Source organism: Euprymna scolopes, chromosome 12 (assembly GCF_053919585.1).
Source record: "Euprymna scolopes isolate OS-2025 chromosome 12, ASM5391958v1, whole genome shotgun sequence".
In the NCBI taxonomy this organism is placed as follows: Eukaryota; Metazoa; Mollusca; class Cephalopoda; order Sepiida; family Sepiolidae; genus Euprymna; species Euprymna scolopes.
In genome coordinates, this window is record NC_136493.1 from 50218237 (window position 1) to 50240296 (window position 22060).

The following is a 22060-nucleotide window of genomic DNA, read 5'->3' on the forward strand; positions in this document are numbered from 1 at the left end:
GCTTTCTTCAAAACTGCAGGAGTTAAGCCGCATCTCCTTCAACCCAGAACAACCTTCCGTGGTGTGACACCTTTCTAATGGATTGGAACTTTAGTTCAGAGAGAGAGCGAGAGAGAGAGAGAGAGAGAGCGAGAGAGAGAGAGAGAGAGAGAATATAAATACGCTAGAATTTCGGCTCGGCGTTGCCCAGGTGTTTGGAGGTGTATGCTGAGCAAAAAAAAAAAAACAAAAAAAAAACAACGGTCAATTTTTTAAACTTTGACTCCTATTATGACACCTCAACATTTATTGTTTTGGGCTCAAATCAAATTATTAAGTTAGATGTCCAAGGAACCTATATCTAAAATTTTAAGTGTTTAGACCCAAAATTGTTGGAGGAGTTTGGTTGAGTTCTCACAGGTCAAATCATTGAACTTTAACCCCTTAACAGCCAAATTTCTGGTCGAAAACCGATCACATAAATTTTCCCAAATCCCAGTATCCTGTATATCAAATTTCGAGTCTGTAGACTAAAAACTGACAGAGTTAATGTACACAGACAGACAGACAGACAGACACACAGATCCACAGACACGTTCACTTTTATAGATATATTTAAGTTAAGAATTTATTGTTTAGCACAAGGAATATATAGAGGGGAGTTATGTTAATTTCCTTAATTCATGGATTTTCAATATTGGCTCATATCAACGTAATATCTAACAGGATATTTCACTTGATCTTTAATCTGTGACTTATCTAGTATATATATATATATATATATATATATATATATATATATATATATATATATGTTATAAAATATATATGTCGATTAAGCTACACTGAATATTCCGCGTTTCATCCACTCTAGGATTCTTCAGGCTTCCTAGAGTGGATGAAACGCGGAATATTCAGTGTAGCTTAATCGTTATATATATTTTATAACTTACTACCTAGCTCTACCTACGTATTGAGCACTGTTGAAGTAAATACTTAAAGTTTACGCATAAATTTATACTTTCGTATATTAATTTATGTGCGTAAATGAAGTATTTTTTCCTCTTCTTCCTCGACATGATGTAGTGGAAGATAGTTCGATGAAGAGTCCACGTAATGTTGTTAACTGCAGGTTTTTTTATGAAGCCGGATAGGTGTGGGTAGTTATTTTTGTGTATATCCGTTAGAAGCGTTGAGTAAAATTTGAAGAATAAAACTTCCTCGACATGATGTAGAAGAGGGGGGAAAAAAGATTGATAAAGGAGTCTTACTCCGAAATATATTTCTTTAAAAATAAACACCTGTTTATTTTATAAAAAAAGTTCGCGTTGCAGTTTTGGCTTCAAATGTATTTATACATGTTTTATTCTTCAAATTTCACTCAACGCTTCTAACGGATATACACAAAAATAACTACATTATATATATATATATATATATATATATATATATATATAAACTACTCATTTACGCACATAGATATACGAAAGTATAAATTTATGCGTAAACTTTAAGTTTAACGCTATATGAATCACTGGGTTCGGATATTTCGGTTGGTTATACAATTATTAATTGAACCAAATTGTAAAACTCTAACAATTTTGTGAGAGTAATGTCTTTATCTCTCTCTCTCTCTCTCTCTCTATATATATATATATATATATATATATATAGATAGATAGATAGATAGATAGATAGATACATTACTCTCATAAAATTGTTAAAGTTTTAAAATTTGGTTCAATTAATAATTGTATAACCAACCGATACCGTAACAATTGAATTTAATTTGAATTGAGTTCAAAATACTGTTTAAAATAATAATTTGTAAAAAAAAAATGTTGTTGGGATGGGAATTCATTTCACTAAATATGTTTTGTGTCAGTTAAATTATTAATTAAACTCACCCAACTAATTCTTATGAATTATTAAAAAATTATTATTTAAGCCCCCCCACCTCCCAGCGTAAATTCAATAATCACATGTTGAAATGTGCATTAGCTTTGATATAGTGTTAAGATGTTCCCCTATTATATTGATCAGTATACTTTCATAAACGTTGCATTAAAATCTTCTTAATATGTCAGATCATGAACCTATTATTTTGTCTTCTTTGCAAAAGTATTTTGTATTTATAATCAAGTTTTTTCTATTTAATCTTTAATCCGACTATCAATTTTCGCTTCCATTAGAAATCCCACAAAGATAGTAGGAGAAGATACCCTTCTGTCAGTCACAAGTTCTCTAAACGCTACATGAATCACTGGGTTTGGATATTTCGTGCGATTTTCGTTTCACCACGACAACGCTACGGTCGCTCAAATGTGTAGTAACCATTCATACTTTCTTACATCAAAGCTTATTATTTAAATTTAAACATTTACCGAATATCTTTATTACTTGGTTATCTTAATAAATAACCCACACATTAAATACACGATGCATAACATATATTCATAAAAAAAAGAACGTGGACTTTCTTTCGCTTGCGGGCTCTAGTAAATTTCATGGTGCTTGCAGCTATTGGACCTGTGAACATTTTCCTATAAAGTTATAAATCACTTTCACTTTTATTAAGCTCTTCTTTTATTTGAACATGTAACGCTTATATATCCAAATGACTAGACTGTGTGCGAGGTGACGTCACAGTAAGGAAGAAGGTTTTATATGTACGAAAAAAAATATCTAAACTTTTCTCATTTTCTTTTCAATAAATGAATCTTCATGTCAAGCTATTATTTTGCTCTGGTGTTGGGATCGATGAAATTTTGCTGATAATTTACGGGAAAATAGCAAAGAATTGAGCTTTCCATTTTATTATAGAAATAGATTACTGAGCTTTAAGCGATTTCCCGTTGAATAATTGGCTGAAGTGTGACACGGTTTCTTCATTTTGAACGTTAGGATTTGTGTTTAGGTTTAGCGTTCCAGGCTCGAAAAAACACACTTTTTTTTTTTAAAACCAATTATAAGAAGTGTTTCTTTTGCTCTTATACCGTGCCTTAATCATACCAAAGTAGATTCATTCACGATGATAAAATGCCGAAGTGGCACCGGTTTATAGTTTTATAAAATACACTTGATTATGTTAATCACGTTTGCTTACAATATTATACAACTATCCTTTTTTTAAATAAGCATTCAGTCTACTTTAAACGTTCTTGATAGATCTCCGGAACGGTCCCGAACAATTTTGTCCGCGCAACCCGACACGATCCCGAACAAGTCCATCGATTCAAACCTGAATACCTCCGTTGATTCTATCCTGAATACCTCCGTTGATTCGACACAACACGATCCAGAACGACTCCGTCGAAACGACTCAACACAACACGTTACTAGAGCAATTTTGGCAGTTATTCTCCGAATGATTCTGATAACGGCTTTTTCACCGTGCTCGACTAAGACATTATCATACAATTCTTGAGCGCTTTCGCGCTTAATTTTAACGTTATCGACTATACCTGTAAACAAATACTTGATTCCGGTAATCATAGTCGCCCTAACTTCATAAGTATTGAATATACACTTCAACTACACGATGCAGATCATCGCTTACAATTTTATATAACTAATCAATACATCACGGTTCGATTACTTTCCAGAATTAAATTTTGCTTATTTTTTTTTCTATTTCTTTGTATTTCAGCTTCTTCTTTTTAGGGATAATAGTTTCGTGAGATATTATTTCGATTTCTTTCTTTTTATTTATTTTTTTATTATTTAACTATTAAGGCCAGTGTTGCGAGAACCCTGTTCATTCAGTAGAAACGCAACATGGCAACATTAACATGGGCATCTACGCAACTATTAACGAAAATGTATAGAGTTCGTTGTGCTTGAAACTATTGAAACTGGACATTTACCAAGACATTTCACTTTCATTTTTACCAAACTGTTCTTTTATTTAAAAATTAAATGTTTATACAGGGGAGCTTTGAGTTGATATTTACAAGGAAAAGCAACTGCATCATACAACTCTCATGCCTTTTTTTATTTTTCGAGATATGAATCTTCGCATCAAGAAAGAACTTCAAATCGTATTGAGGATGTACGTACGTTTCACACTTCAAAAACTTATCAACGTGATTGGAAAAAGTAGGTTCAAAATGAATAGGTGCTCACCACACTGTAAAAAAAACATTTTTATCCTTCCATACAATTGAAAATTCACCAAAATTCAAGAAATCAATCAATTTTAATGAATTTTTCAGTATTTATTAAGTAACGATCACGAAATCTAATGTACTCATATTTTTGGAAAATGTTAATGAAAATGTATTATTTTGTATAAAAAATGTTCATGAAAATGTATTATTTTGTGTAAAAAAAATGTTAATGAAAATGTATTATTTTGTGTAAAAAAAATGTTCATGAAAATGTATTATTTTGTGTAAAAAAAATGTTCATGAAAATGTATTATTTTGTGTAAAAAAATGTTCATGAAAATGTATTATTTTGTATAAAAAATGTTCATGAAAATGTATTATTTTGTATAAAAAATGTTCATGAAAATGTATTATTTTGTATAAAAAATGTTCATGAAAATGTATTATTTTGTATAAAAAATGTTCATGAAAATGTATTATTTTGTGTAAAAAAAATGTTCATGAAAATGTATTATTTTGTATAAAAAAAATGTTCATGAAAATGTATTATTTTGTATAAAAAATGTTCATGAAAATGTATTATTTTGTATAAAAAAATGTTCATGAAAATGTATTATTTTGTATAAAAAAATGTTCATGAAAATGTATTATTTTGTATAAAAAATGTTCATGAAAATGTATTATTTTGTATAAAAAAATGTTCATGAAAATGTATTATTTTGTATAAAAAAATGTTCATGAAAATGTATTATTTTGTATAAAAAAATGTTCATGAAAATGTATTATTTTGTATAAAAAAATGTTCATGAAAATGTATTATTTTGTATTAAAAAATATTCATGAAAATGTATTATTTTGTATTAAAAAATGTTCATGAAAATGTATTATTTTGTATAAAAAATGTTCATGAAAATGTATTATTTTGTATAAAAAAATGTTCATGAAAATATATTATTTTGTATAAAAAATGTTCATGAAAATGTATTATTTTGTATAAAAAAATGTTAATGAAAATGTATTATTTTGTATAAAAAATGTTCATGAAAATGTATTATTTTGTATAAAAAAATGTTAATGAAAATATATTATTTTGTATAAAAAAACACCTTTACTAGTGCTATGAATTTAAATACTCAAAAACGCATGAATTTAGTTTTGCTTTTCTATGAAAATTAAGCATCATAGATATTAACTATTATTTTAAAACATCTTATGTAGATACATAGACTAATACCATAAAAATAAATAATTAATTAATAAAAGTTTGTTTTTCAAATAGTTCATCTTTATGAAGTCGCTCGCATATCCATAACTGAGTATATTAAGTAATTCGTTTTAATAATTTTTCAATAGAAAAAGTAAGCTTTTATATCAATGTCAGTGCGACAAAATAAGTTCAAATATATTGACAAAATGGAGTTAAAATTATATAAATATTGGAACAGCCTATGCTGACTAAGTTGCTTTTCAATGCTAATACATTTCGACGGAAATGTAAAAATCAATACAACTTATTGTGTCCATGTAAAAATGCTCAATAATAAATCGATCTGCTCATTAAGCATAAAGATATTTATGCAAACATTATTTGGCTACACATTTTCAGATATTTTTGGTTAGAAACATGAATAGTCAGACCTTTACGGGTTAATGTTTTTTTCTTTATAGCTGTATTATGTAGTATGGGATAAAATTACTTCTGAAAATGTAAACAATTCAAACCACGTAAGGTATTACTATCTGTTATACCCTAAATAATTTTTTTATTTATTTATATATTTATTTTTATTATTTCTTTTTAAAAATACCTAGGCGATGTTAACACAAATGTTTACATACTGTAACAAAGCAAAAACTCGTATGACAGCAGTAGCAGCAGCAACAGCTAATGTATCCAAATTACTAGACTATGTGCGAGGTGACGTCACAGTAAGGAATAAGGAAAGAAAAAATATAAAATAAAGAAAAACGTGACCCTGAGGAAGGACAGAAATAGAGAGAAGAGAGCTTGACGTGTTACACCCGTGGAACGAGAGTGACAGGGAAAGACAGGGTACTACGCGGTTGACTCGGCAGAATCTTAAGCACATTGGAGTACAAGAAGATTTTTGAACAAGTGACAAAGCGTTATTATGGAAGTGCCTGTAAATAAATGTCTGTTGTTTCAATTGGAAATGGGGTGAGTCGAATTTTTGTCCTTGTTTTTCTTTCATTGTGATTGTCTGCATACAACGTGTGGGCCCCGAGTGTTGACACGCAAGGAGAACGTTGCAATGTGTCTGTAATGATTTACAGATATAAGTATATATACACGACCAGTTTCAATACAAGACGTCAAGCGGAGTACAAAAGCATTTAAACCAGACGTTTCTCCAAACACGCACAACGCAGACATTTCTGGAAGCGTTAGACCAAAGGAAAAATATAAAGAATAAACAAAATCTTTATATATATATATATATATATATATATATATATATATATATATATATATATATATAATTTCCTCAGACAGAAACAACATGGCTGACGAGAGCCTAACATTATTTATGATTTACCATTAACTAGTCCCCTTTATGTTGGGCTTGAAACCGACGGTACCAATGTTTTTCTGCACTTCTGTACAATTAAATAAATAAATATTAAGCTCTTATATCGAAAAAGATTTTCTTTGTAATCGAGCACTTTGTTGGAATTTTTTTCCCATAAAAAGACAAAATAAAATTGTTAAAATAAAATAATGCTTCCTGTACATCATGAGTAAATTGTTTGAATCCGTGATAAATAGAGAAGTTATCAGCCACCTCAACAAAAACACCTTATTCAGTGACACGCCATATGGTTTCTATTCTGAGAGATCAAGTACCAATATTCTGACGGTAATATCACACAGGATTAGTGTATCTATCAATAATGGTTTCGTTTCTAGAGCAATAGCTCTTGACATATCTAAAGCATTTGATAGGGGTTGTCACAAAGATCTACTTCATAAGACTTCCAGCTACAGACATGTCTTCTCAACTGTAAAATCCTTTCTCTTCAAAAAGTCCCTCCAAGTAATGAGCAGAATGCCAGGAATCCATCCTTGCCCCGAATCTATTCCTGATGTTCACCGACGGCCTCCCAAATCACATTGTTCGTTCATTCGTCGACATCTATGCAGACGATACTGCCATGTATGGTAACTCTTCAAATGCCGACAAAGATCAGGATCTTTCTGATTCTCTCTTCCCCGACTGGTACAATGGGGTGAAAATGGCTAGTTATCTTTAATACATCAAAAACCAAACTTCTATCTTTTCAACATCCACGCTTAAACGTTCACTTTGTCCTAGTTTAAATGAATAGCTCTCGCCTTGATGAAGCACCCAGCTTCGACAAACTTCTGGGACTGACCTTAACCCCTGACCTGAAAGAGAAGACCTACATCAGATCCGTTATCGCTCCAAAAAGTATCTCACTCCCGACGCAATCCTCTACCTGTATAAGAGTAAAATACGTCTTAAGATGGGGTACTGTTGCCACATCTTGGGTGGAGCCTCTAAGAGCTCCCGTTCTTGCCTTGACAGGGTACAGAATCGTTTTTGAATTTTAGTGGGCGATCACTTTTTCGCCTTCCTACTCCCTCTTTCTCACAAAAGAGACGTTGCGAGTCTATCGATAATTTTCTATCGATATTTTTATGATAGATGCTCCACCGAACTCCAATCTATTGGCCCTCCCCGTAAAACGTTCGTAACAAACACTCACCTAGCTAAAACAACCGCCTACAACTTTCCGAAATCCCTATCTGTGCCCAAGACTAAACGAAAATTCTATTTTCCAGAGCTTCTTTCCTAGAACTGTCCATCTGTGGAACGCAATACCATGTGCCTGCTTCCCAGCCGACTATAACAAATTTTCAAATCAAATATGAATAAATGACTATTGAGTCGCCCATTTAAGTATTCTAACCCAAGATCCGCCGAAACTGATCTTATCTCACCATCACCATTTAACTCTTATTCTTGAGGGCCCCCAGGCTTTGATAAATTGTGGCCTTCATGTACAGTAGAACCACTGGATACGGTGGCCCTAGGATACATTTTTCAGGTTACGATGTGGAATACAATGCTTTTCCGGTCCCTGGTTACGGTATTTGCCCCGCCTTACGGTATTTTTTATTTGATTAAATATATGTGTATTATATACTGTACTGTATTTTGTTACTAATTTTTGATGTCGTATCCCGGGGTTCTACTGAATAAAAAATCTTCACAAATGCACGTATATGGGGTTTCTACCAATGTGTTTACATTTCAATGTTTGGTCTACTTATTACCAACCAACCAACAAATATTTCATTTCATATTTAGATTATGTATGGATTTTAAAATATTGAAAAGGCGACTATGATTAAGGTTAGGGTAAGTTTTTAGAGTTAGGGTCATGGTTTAAGGACAGTGTTTTTTATCTTCATATAAAAACATGGTTGAATCCTAATTAAATCACAAGAATTACTTACAGCGAAATGGGTTTGGATTTACTCTCAAACTACTTAGAAGAGAAAGGTAATAATAACATTAAATTAAATTCTTATTTCTAATTTAAAAGAATGGCAAAATCTTAGCTGATTTGCGTTGTGCACTTAATTTACACTCGTGTTTCTGGTGTGTACAGACAGGCTTAGATATAGATTAGAATTGGGTGAAGACGCTGATAGAAAGAATCACTCTTTCTCTAAATGCCCTAAGAAACATTAAGAAATATTAATGATTGGTTGAATCAACATTAGAGTGAAGTTAATGATAGAAATGCATAGATAAGAGAGAGAGAGAGAGAGAGAGAAAGAGAAAGAGAGATAGATAGAGAGAGAGAGAGAGAGAGAGAGGGGGGAGAGAGAAAGAGAAAGAGAGATAGATAGATAGAGAGAGAGAGAGAGAGAGAGAGGGAGAATTTATGATTTGTTTAGTTAATTATAAATTACGGTTAAAAAAATAATAAAAGCATATTCGCAAGGAACCGTAAATTAACGAATAAAGTACGAGGTAAAATTCAGTTGTAAGTGGCGCTATTCTGAGGGTTAAAGTTTCAATCCTCCTTGAAGGCAATACGAAGAATACAACTGCGAATTACTTAAGACTTTTACTCATTCATAGCTGACGGAACGAGAGCATGCTACCTCCGTGGATGAAATAAAGGGCTTCGTTCGAAATTCAGGGCAGATTCCAGAGTTCGACAGAAAGATTCCCGAGTTTGACAAGACATACCTGAAGAAGGTTGGAGGTTACATTAGGTAGGTAGAACATTGTGCGAATAACACTGAAAACGAGAACAGTAGTCAGAATATAAATAAAAATGTATTAAAATATAACTCAATCCCAGAACTAAAGTTTAGTTTAGCATATATTTTCTTTAATTAAAGTATATAAAAAATATCTTCGAAAAGCGAACGATATATATAAATGTATCGTAAAATTGCATTTATCTGCAAAAGATCCTTTTCATCAATAATTTTTTCTTCAAATTTCAGTTTCTCGGGGTATTTTGAAGTTATTAGAGGGCATAATATGAGCACAATATTTCAATGTGACGCTTCAAATATTTCAGACTTTTATTGAAGTTTACCCATAGTCATTAGACACCGATTAATGGAGATTCTCTGACTTTCTTCTTAAGCCTTCAATTTTAGACATTTTTTTAGATTCAATATAATGGAATTGATTTTTTTTTTAATTAAATAATTCGAGATATAACGTTTAGTATTATTAAAATTTAGTTTTAATCCCAAGTCGTAAGAATACATAAAAGTTGTGAAAAACTGTTTGTTCTGGGAAATAATTTTGATTTCATTCTAGTAACTATTCTTTGTTGTCATATTTACATATAATTAATTTGTAAAGTATGTAACTATATTTAAAATAAAATACGTATGTTATTATACGTTTAAAAAGCCAAAATACAACGCAACGATTTTGTAAAATAAACAAATATTTATTTGTTTAAAATTAATATTTCGACGTGATACCTCTTCCTCGGAACATCTCCCATTTTTATAAAACTTTGCGTGCCATGGTGTTATTAAAACAAAAAGAATTTAGTAGTAAAAAAAAAAAAATCAGTGTGTTTTTCTTCGACGGTGATATTTTTAAATATCCACAGTTTCTCTCTTTCTCTCTGTATATGAAGTATGAAGCATAATTTTGTGTTATCTATACTCCTATCAATTTTTTGTGTGCATTGATATATTAAAAGCCTTTTTTCTACTAGTATTTATTTGCTTCCTCACGAAAGTAAAATGTGACACGGGGTCGTTTTTAATGTAAGGCCCTTTTTTCTATTTATTTAAAAAGAAACTACAACTTTATTATATATAGCTCGTGAAATTGCATTCACTAGCAAAAGATCTAGCTAATTTGCATATTCTTTTAAGCATTTATTTTAATTAATTCCCTATTAGTTTTTTCGATTTCCTTATGTGATGATCATCTTTAGTTAACTATTAAATGTAATTATATTCATGCAGATATTCTACATGATTTATACTGGCGTAAAAAGGTTATAGTAAACACAACCCTCTTTACACGTATATATATATATATTTGTTTTTAAAAAATGCCTACTAAACTCCTCTGTCAGTTTTTGGTATCCAGACATGAGACTTTATATAGGGTATTCGAACCCATGCAAAACTTTATGTTTGAGTTTTAGCCGGGGAAAATCAGTGCAAAAGTGTGAAAATTAAAGAAATGGAATTTTCAAGTTGAAGGTCGAACGGCGACATTATGAATATGCATGCATAACGCAACATGTTTTCATAACTCAGTCATAAACGTCAAAGGAAAAAGTAAAGAACAAACTAAACATTTTGGTTTCGATTCTCAATGGTGTCACACGGGTTATTTATTTATTTTTTTACTTTTAAAATCATTTCTATATATTAGGTCCAATATAATCTATATATATAAAAGCGAAAATGTATGTATGTATGTATGTATGTATGTATGTACGCTTTTCCTCGATGTCCACAAAAGGCTTCTTTCAGAGAAGCGCTTGCTCGATTCACAACTTCTTAAAACTTTTTATATCATCTATAAATTGTAATATCTCAGAGTTACCCACGGAGCTCGCCTGTCTATTTAATTTTATTGACTTTCAAACGTTAATTATTCGACATTTCCCGCATCAGCACACGTTACATTCGGTTTTCGGTATAAAAAAAAAGCGAAACTCGACTCTAATCACAGGCCGAAAGCCAATTGTCTCAAGAGAGCTAAGTAACGTTTGTTCAATGTCGACTTCGTCATATTAGCCTGTAGCTTTCATTTCGCTCCTCCTAATAAACAGGGAGCAGGTTTTTCAAAACAAACAAACCGATTTATTCACCTCATTCAAAACTGCCCCGCACAAAATGCTTACTGCTGAATACCTATCGCCGTCACGTCAATCAAAACTCGCACCTGTTTTTTTAAAACCACTTTACTATTTTCCAACTGCACGTCGTGAAGGCTTCGTTTTTTTTCACGGGCACCTGTTTTTTTTCACATACCCCGAAAAACACCCGGGCAACGCCGGGTACCCCTCGCTAGTATAATAATAAATACGACATCTGCATTAATCAAAATATGATATATATATATATATATATATATGTATATATATATATATATATATATATATATATATATATATATATATATATATATATATATATATAAACGTATTTTACGACCGGGCAATGCCAGGTGGATTTCTATGAGAAGAAATAATCAAAATGTTCAATTAGTTGTGAAAAAGTATATATAGTTTTAACAAAAACCAAGACTTCGAAGAATGGGTTGATAGCAACAAGTAGTGTACTTCATCGTTAGTTACAATTGTTTCAAGACTATTCGGACAAATTCAAACATTATGTCGTTTGAAAATTTTCACAAGAACAGCCTTTCTTCAGACTTATTGAATAAAAAACACTTTAACAATAAAACATTACCCTTACAAGCGAAAATATTTTACCTACATCGCATCCTTGCACTATATATATATATATATATATATATATATATATATATATATAGTGCTTGATTGACAGTATACATTACTTTAGATCTTCCATCGATACCTTTGATTTCATAGAAACGCTGAAAACTCATCGCTACAATATCAGTTCATCGACTGAAGAATCGGTTACGTTTGATATATCCTGCGAGTTGAGTTTCCAATGTTTCCGTGAAACCGAAAGTATGGATGCAAGATTTAAACTGTATTTCTGCATTCATTTTGTGTCGTTAAGAGATATTGGAAAAAGGCATTAGCAAACAAACGTTGATTAACTTACATTATAATCTACAAACAGGAAAGAAGCAAATCGACACTCTTATGACCATTACAAATTAATGCCGTTATCCAAGTGATAATCGAAGACAAACAAAATATTGATTATTTATTCTCGATGATGAAGTGGACAATCATCAGTGGAAAATGGAATGCCGAGGTTTGCAGCGATTTGATGCTGATTAAGCCCACCTTCAGATTTACTTATAACATAGCTCTTCTGAGACTCAGATAATGCTTCCTTGACCGATGCCATTCTTAGATGGTGATATTTGATAGATATATTGAGATAAGAAACACTTGAAAATGTTCATCAATATAAAAGGTTTTATTACCACTTCGTTTGGTTTTAGTTTGGCGTTGACGAAGGACGCAGAAACCTGAAACATGTTTGATTATTTTTGTGACGTGTATATTGACTTCTTTTGTGACTGTGTATCTCTCTCTCCTTCCCCCCTCTCCCCCCTCTCTCTCTCTCTCTCTCTCTATCTATCCCACACACGCACATAAATATAAATAGTACCCCACACACAATACTGCTTCACTGAATCACAGCTCATCAGTGCGACTAGCAACTACCTAAAGCCAGGATTGAAATTCGACTGCCTTGGCGAAAATCAAAACTTTTCACATTTACGATATTTGGTTGCTGCTTAGATGGATATGCAAAATTACAATATATATATATATATATATATATATATATATATATATATATATATATATATATATATATATATATATATATATAGGGTGAGCCAAAAGTAGGTGGACAGGTTAGGGTTATAGTTATAATAAAAAAAATGCATTAATATAATTGATACATAAACCTATCCAACTATAACTATATATAAGGTATAGAAATTTGTATTTTGTATACAAACATTATTTGGCTACATATTCGTAACCCTATCTCTTATATATATGTATATTAGGTGTGGAATTTTTTATACAGATGATTTATACAAACATTACTTAGCTACATATTTGCAGACATGTTTACAAATATGCAGCCAAATAATGTTTGCTTAAAAAAATATACCCAATACTCAACTCTAATTATTATTGCGAACTTTTGAAGGCTGAATCCTCAGTGCGATACGTAGAATACACCTGCGAATTACGACTTGTATTCGGTTAGGTCTGACGGAACGAGAATATGCTATCCCTCATGCGTTAAATAAAGAATACCGTTCAAAATTCTGTGCAGATTCCCGATTTCGACGAAGACAAGTAAAGAAGATCGGAGGTTACATCGGCCAAAACGTTGTGAGAATAATATCCAAGATAAGAACAGTAATCCAAATAATACAAATTATTAATCCTCATCTAAAAAAAATTAGAAACATAAGACACATCTCATGGTGTACACTTGCATATATATATATATATATATATATATATATATATATATATATATATATATATATATATATATATATAATAGCAAGATGACCCGACGTTTCCCGGGATTGATCAACAAATGTTTCACACTCCCATATTTTTATTGTCATCGATATCTATGAAATCGCCAATTTTTTCAATCAAATTGATGGATTGCCTGTTGGGGACCCATCGCGATGCACCTAAACGAAGCTTCACATGTCTCTCGCAGTGACTAAGTTCACAACATATTGTAGTCTCCATAATACTGTACGGAACCTACTGTTGATTTTATAAAATTACTTTATATATAACGGCTTGCATTAAAGTTTAAAATATTCCGGCCTTTCGGCTTGTGTGGCAATAAAACTTCTCAAATGCACTTGTGATGTTGGACTGTGTAAAATGCGAACTTTCGTCAAAATTGCATGTTCCTTTCTTCATCAGATTTTTTCGATTATCGATTATCGATACTTTTCAAATATCCCAATACAAAACTTATCTAAGGACATTTCCAGGCACATAAATTACCTTGGTGTCAAATTTCATAAAAATCAACCCAGTCATTTTCGAGTCCATATGGAACGAACTCACAGACATACACACAAAGTACCTCATATATATATATATATATATATATATATATATATATATATAGTTAATGTTGTTGAGAATTTATTAAAAGAAATCAATTTCTTTTGGTGTATCTACTCATTTGTAACCTATTTGCGTTAAAAATTAATATTTAATAGAAATTATAAGCATTTAAAGTGTGCGTGAACATTTGAGCATAGTAACCACGTTCGTTTAATCAGTTAGTAAACAAAGATGGCTACTTTGTTCAGTATCAGTATCTACGCAAACCTGTAAGGCTTATAAATGAGATTAAACATGTTTAATGCAAATAGACCACAACTGAAGATGAAAACCAAAATAATGTCTTTTTACTTCTTTCATGCGTGGTTACAAATTTGTCAACGCTTACATGCACACATATTTTAGTCTGATATTTCCTGGTAATGCCATTGTGTAGCTTGATTGCTATAACTGAGCACTGTTGACATAAATACTGAAAATGGATACATAAAATATTATATCTCTTTTTCACATTTTTTGTGGATAAATGAAATAATAATCCACACACACACACACACACACACACACTTTCTATTCTAGATTTGAAATTTAACCGTTTCACATCATAAAATTTAAATTACTAAATTATGATATGTATTACATATATATATATATATGTGTGTGTGTGTGCGTGTGTGTGTGTGTGTGTGTGTGTATGTATAGTCGTCCATAGATTGTCTCATGGTGTAACGACTTTTCATTGCAGTTTAAGAAGTAACTGCCTGAAGTCGGGATCGAAACCAGACCGTGTAGACGACAGTTGGCGCTTCTAAACATGTAACTATAATTTGGCTGCAACTGCTGAGAGTAAACGAAATCACAATTATAAATGTTGTCAAATATTGAAAACTGAATTTGTTTACATACATACATACGCACATACATACATAATACATACACACACATACACATTATATATATATATATATATATATATATATATATATATATATATATATATATATATATATATATATATATATATATATAAACGTTGTCAAGAGACATAATTTTGAAGGTTGTGGATGAGGTCTACGGTTTATTTACCTGTAGTTCTATCTCGTATGAGTCGTCGTCATGGTTACTCCAAGTGCCGTCGTCGGAAACATCGTCGTCATCATCGTTCCCATCCGAAAACATCTCGATGGAGAAGACGGAGATGCGAGGCTCCGACGCGTTCGTGATTTGCCACCGACAGCAGCTGAGTATAGCGTGCCAAGGTAGGGCCGTTGCCAAAACATGCCAGCAATGTACCGAAGAGATGATGGGCAAAAATTGAGAGATGCGGCCGCGAAAGAGGCAGGTTGCAACATCAACGCACTCACACTCAACCGATCACACACACACACACACACACACACACACACACACACACACACACACACACACACACACACACACTTCCAATTCGCCCTTCTCGCTCGCTAACTCTCTATTACAGTCACACTTGAACGTCAGACTGCGCTCTTTTTATATTTCTCTCTTTCTTCCCTCTTTCTTTCTCTCTCTCTCTCTCTCTCTCTCTCTCTCTCTCTCCTAACCTTCTCTCACTCGTTACCTCTTTCTTATAAACGCATTCACTCACGCTCGAATATCAATGATCTCTCTTCCTTTTTCGATATATTTACCCCCCTCTCTATCTCTCTCTATCCACCCCCCTCTCTCATACACATATATGCACACGCGTTCACTCACACTCGGACTTCAGCTCCCTATCTCTCTCTCTCTCTCTCTCTCTCTCTCTCTCTCTACCCCTTTTAGCTGTCTCTTTCTCTCTCTCTCTCTCTCTCTCTCACACACACACATACACACACACACACACTAATTATTTGTCCCTATATTCTTGTTTCCTCACGAGGGCAGAGTTAGACACAAAGCCAGTTTTTAATTTTAGGAAAATCCAGTTCCGTATTGATGTAAAAATAAAAATTACCTCAGCATAGAAAGATTTAAGGATTTTTATCCTGGGCCTCCAAAATCAACAGAGATTAGACCATTCCTATAATGACTTGGTACCTATTGATTTTGCGGTGGAAGATTCGTTCTGTGCAGTTCTAGGAGGTCCACTCTTCCAGGCTTTTCCTTATCTCTTTGATAAGAGGTTAGTTTATTGCTAATCACCTGAGGCGCTCTCACCTGGGAATGCCGACGGAGCTTCCCTCACCGGGGAATGCCGATAGAGCTGCCCAGACACTTTTTGCAGGTCAAAGTGCCCCTCCTCGGGAGCGCTGACTTCTTAATCTCACTTTCTGTCCCTGGTGTCTAAGTTCTTTGCAGTAAACAACTTGTCCTTCCCTGAGAACAGAACAGATACTCCACTTTTATTGTACCCGAAGACCCAGCTGATTTGTCTATTTCATTATATTCGCTCAAAGAGTATTTCTCTTCCAAATTTTCTTTCTTCCCCCCCCCCATCACCTCTTATGCATACGCGCACTAATTTACTAATTTTCTTTCCCTCTCTCTCTCTCTTTTTACCCCCGTCCTCTTTCTCTAATTGTTGTATATTTATCACTTTCTTTCTGTGTCCTTGTCTAACCCTATTTATATCTCCATTATTTCTCCCTCTCTCTTCCTCCCTCTTCCCCCGTCTCTCTCTCTCTCTCTCTCTCATTATTATGTATTCTTTTGAGTCAAATGACTCATCGATTTCTACTTGTTTACAATCAAGACATCCTTTACTTTACTTTTTTTCTTTTTTTCTATTTTTTCTAACTTCCACTCTGTCCACTTCCCGATTAATTTCCCATCATTTATTCATTTCAATTTTTTACATTTTTTTCTCTACTATTTCATGCTTTGCTCTTCTTCATTTAAACGGCCAAGTTATTGGGGGGATTATATGAGAGAGAGAGGGAGTGAGAGAGAGAGACAGAGAGAGAGAGAGGGTGAGAAAGAGAGGGGGGTGAGAAAGAGACGGAGAGAGTGACAGACAGAGAATAGATTAAATATGAATCAATCAACGTCTGTTTCCCTATGGCCTCTTTAATATCAAAATGCATACTAAAATACACTTATCATCTAGGCTTGATATATATTGAAAAAAATATTATGTTCCAATTGTTCTTAGCTGTAACTTATAATTACTTGAATAAGTTACTAAAACCTCTCTTAGCTATTTATTTAGCTATATGTTTCTTTCGACCTATCACTCTATGTTGATTCAACCACTTCTTAATATTTTTTAAAGTCTCGGTGAGCATTTAAAGAGTGATTCTCTCTTTTCATCTAATTTACATAGTGTGTTCGTACACACTATAAACACGCATGTAAATTGGATAGCAAAATAATAGATCGTTTTACTTCTACACTTCTGGGCAATAAATAAATAAATAAATAAAAATATAAAGATGAGATTAGCTATTTTTAAAGGTCCTAAAATTAAGCTTATTTTTATTTCTTAAAATAATATTTTTTTTTTAGAAAAACACAAATTAGCAAATTGGCTATTTACCGGATAGTTTACTCCCGAGCCGTCCGTAACAAGGTTATTCGTTTGGTCATGTAGTCTGTTAATTCTTTATATTCTCTAGTAGAAAGCGATTAAAATGCACACTGAAGCATAATTCGTTATTTCCATGCTTAGCTGTTCTTTAATGACAATCTACTCTTAATCTCTCCCGATCTTCAAAGACACCGTTGAAGATATCAAAACGCGGTATAGTCACAAATTTGCATAAATATTTGTCAATGGAAAAGCTGCGCCAACTTATTCCTCGAATAATCTATAAAAGTTTGTATGCGTGTTCAGAGAGAGGAATGGACTCGGTGAAGTAAAACGTGAAGAAGCGGCTAAACCGAAGGAGAGAGATACAAATATGTTACATCTTTGCTCTGGGAAATACCGAGTAGTCCTTCTAGTGTATTAATAAAACGTAAATTAAAAGTGTTAAAACATCCTTTTAATTGTTTTCTTTTAAGCTTTTAAGTCCAGGTGTAAAAATAAAATAAAATTTATGTGACACAAAGTACATTTTATCTTTTTTTACATATTCTTTTTACATAATGTATGTAAAAAAGATAAAATGTTTGTAAAAAATTATAAAATTCATTTTGTTACATATATTTTAGCATTTTGTTACATATATTTTAGCATTTTGTTACATATATTTTAGCATTTTTTTTACATATATTTTAGCATTTTTTTACATATATTTTAGCATTTTTACATATATTTTAGCATTTTTTACATATATTTTAGCATTTTTTACATATATTTTAGCATTTTTTACATATATTTTAGCATTTTTATATTATTTTAGCATTTTTTACATGTATTTTAGCATTTTTACATATATTTTAGAATTTTTTTACATATATCTTAAGATTTTTTACATTATTTTAGCATTTTTTACATATATTTTAACATTTTTTACATGTATTTTAGTATTTTTTGCATTATCTTAGCATTTTTTACATATATTTTAGCATTTTTTACATATATTTTAGTATTTTTTACATATATTTTAGCATTTTTACATATATTTTAGCATTTTTACATATATTTTAGCATTTTTACATATATTTTAGCATTTTTACATACATTTTATTTTTAGATCTTTTGACATAATTTTAAACTGAGCTATATCTTTACTCTGGTGTCTCATGCATATTTCTGAAATCAAGTATGGTTGGCCAAAAGCGCAAAGAAAACAATACAGAAAATAAAACAATACGATGGAGCAACAGTTATCAAAAGATAAACGAAACAAGCTGATTATATCCACCCGTGGCTTCCGCAAAAATAAATGCTTAGAATTTTGACTGAATCAAAAATTTTAAATATTTTTTTTCATATAGAATTTCTGGTGACTTAATCGGAAGTGATTCATATAGACGCTAAAACGCAAATGACTTTAGTTGCTTATACTTTTTACTTCACCCGCTTCGTTGGACGACTTAGCTTTCCTTCTCTGTTCTCACTGTTAATAAGTTTTAATATAGACATATTAAATCAAATAAGTTTCAACCAATGGAAATATTTTCGGATACAAAAATTAACACCTATTTGTGAAAGTAATAAGCGCGTGCGAAGTTGGAAACTATTTAAAACGAGAAGACAAATAGAGAAAATATTCACACGTCACCAGCCGGCCCAACGAAAAGGATCCCCAAGAACGCATTATCTACAAATAATCAAGTGTCTTTCTTGGGGTAGGAGGGGCAGAAGGAAAACGACTCACAGTCCAGTTTCTTCGACACACGCACTACAAAATAAAGGTATACGCACACATGCGCAATGCCACGCTGCTAAATACTCAAATACGCAATAACTGCTTTGACTTGTAACTAATATTAACTCAAGTTATCTAACCAAACACGTGTTGGAAACATTTACTAACACGAAAATAACTTTATAATTCTTTTGTATCAAAATGTTTTGTTATCAAATTTCGTTTTTCTCAATTTCTCTTTTACAAAACTGCTTATGTTTAGGTGGCGACTCTGTTATTTCAACGTTTCATTTTATTATCATTTTATTATCATTTTATTATGCACTAGCAATACATACCCGGCGTTGCCAGGTAAAAAAAAACAAAAACACAAGTTGTTTAGATTTTCCTGAAACTTGATCGTATTTTAGAATTTTGGAAGCATCTTCATATATGGAATTCAAACAGGGAAATAAAATCTCATAGCTTAAAGGGAAATAACTCAGAAGATAAATAAAAACTAACTTCCGTTTTTAAATACAGCTGATGTTAATTATACTAATAATTAAAAAACTAAATTAAATGTAAATGCAATCATAAATAAATCAAATAAATCAACTTTATATAATACTAGCAAAAGTACCCGTCGTTAACTGGGTTCAAAAACAGCCTACAGAAAATGGACTCTGATTTATGAAAGTATGATAGGTTATGAAAAGGAAGGGTTGTAAAGAGATAGCTTCGAATTTGGGGGGTATCAAAACCAAAACAAAATATGATGAAAGTAAAAATAAAATAGATAAACCCCATAATTTATTATACCATACCTGTTCACACTGAAACACTTATCACAATATTCTGTGGATATATATTAAAAAACCTTGTTAAACTTTGTGACATATTTCCATTCCATGGAGGTCAGGCGCGAACGAACGCCCCATAATTTTATTATACCATATTTCTTCAAACTGAAACATAATTATCAAAGTATACTTACGCAGATAGATATGAAAAGTCTTTATTAAAGTTTGTGCCTATTTCCATTCTATGGAGGACAGGCGCGAACGCAGACCCCACAATTTTATTATACCATCCCAAACTTTCGCCCAAATCTGATTAAAAATCTTGTTGCATGTCTGAATATCCTTTATATAAAATTTGAAATGTTTAGACCCAAAATTGGCTGAATAGTTTGCTAGAGACCGAAAAGATCAACTCTTTGGAATTTTGACAGCTTGGCAGCAAAATTATCGGCCAAAAATCGATTAAAAATCTTGCCCTATGTCTGAATACACTTTATGTAAAATTTCAAATGTTTAAAACAAAAATTGGCCGAGTAATTTAGTAGAGACCACAGAGGTCAAGTTTTTTTTTTTTTAACTTTGACCTCAATTTTGACCCCTTAACATTTGTTTTGGGCTAAAATTAAATTAAATATTTGATCCATGTCCAAGTAACCTCCCCCTAAAATTTCAAGTGTGTAGACTCAAAATTAGCGGAGGAGTTTGGTAGAGTTTTCAAAGGTAAAGACGTTGAACGTTTACCTCTTGGGAGCCAAATTTCTGGCCGAAACCCGATTAAAAAGATTTTCCCAAAATCTCAATACTCTTTATGTCAAATCTCGAGTCTGTAGACTGAAAATTGACAGAGTAGTTTGGTAGGGAAATGTACACACGCACACACAGACAGATAGACAATTTCATTTTTATAGATATATAGATACGGGGTTAAAGTTAAATTAATCCTATCGATGTTATTATTTAATTGATAATTTTTCTTCATTATATATTACTCCATACAATTTCCTTTCCAATAATATAAAATGTATTTTCATATATACAGTCAGTTATGAGAAAACAGAATTTTAAATATGGGAAGGACACTCGGGGTAACGGTTCATGCGTTAAAGATAACTCAAGTACAAACTAATTGTGGTCTTTTAAATTTATAATAAAAAATTTTGTAAATAAAATGTTTATATATATATAGTGAATAAATGACAAAAAAACTATATTCACGAATTCATAATGTGGACCATCTTATAATTTATTCCTTTAATTTAGTAAACATTTACAATTCTTGACAGCATCTGTTTCGTAGCGCAAAATCTATCACTTAATTATTACATCAATCAGTGAATCTATTCAGCCCTTAACTCATCAGAAAAAATAGCAACGATCAATCCGACAAAAGGAAATAAAGTGTGATTTGACATGATTAAAATCCGAAAATTGGAAAAGAAGCTGCAAATACCCTTAATATGTTTCCATTGCAAAACAGATATTGTCAAGAATTGTAAATGTCAATGAATTAAAGGAATAAATTACAAGATGGTGTACATCATGAATTTTGGAATATAGTTTTTTGTCATTTATTCACTACATTGCCCTGTAATTACATTGAGCTTCTTAAATAAGGATTGGTATATATAATAAGAATATATATTTCTAAAGAAAGACATATATAGTAAGTTATAAAATATATATGGCA

General features: G+C 31.8%; 1 protein-coding gene across 4 annotated transcripts in view; it reads right to left on the reverse strand.

The window, feature by feature from the left end:
- LOC145291281 (uncharacterized) overlaps positions 1-22060 on the reverse strand; it is a 682583-nt gene that overhangs the window by 334794 nt on the left and 325729 nt on the right. The window contains exon 1 of one of the 4 annotated variants that reach the window (XM_080136926.1): positions 15465-15862. The exons of the other annotated variants lie outside the window; for them this stretch is intronic. Within the exon in view, the coding sequence (XP_079993052.1) occupies positions 15465-15557 (93 nt within the window). The 5' untranslated portion in view covers positions 15558-15862. Of the gene's footprint in view, positions 1-15464; positions 15863-22060 lie in introns of those variants that run through there. 4 annotated transcript variants of the gene reach the window in all.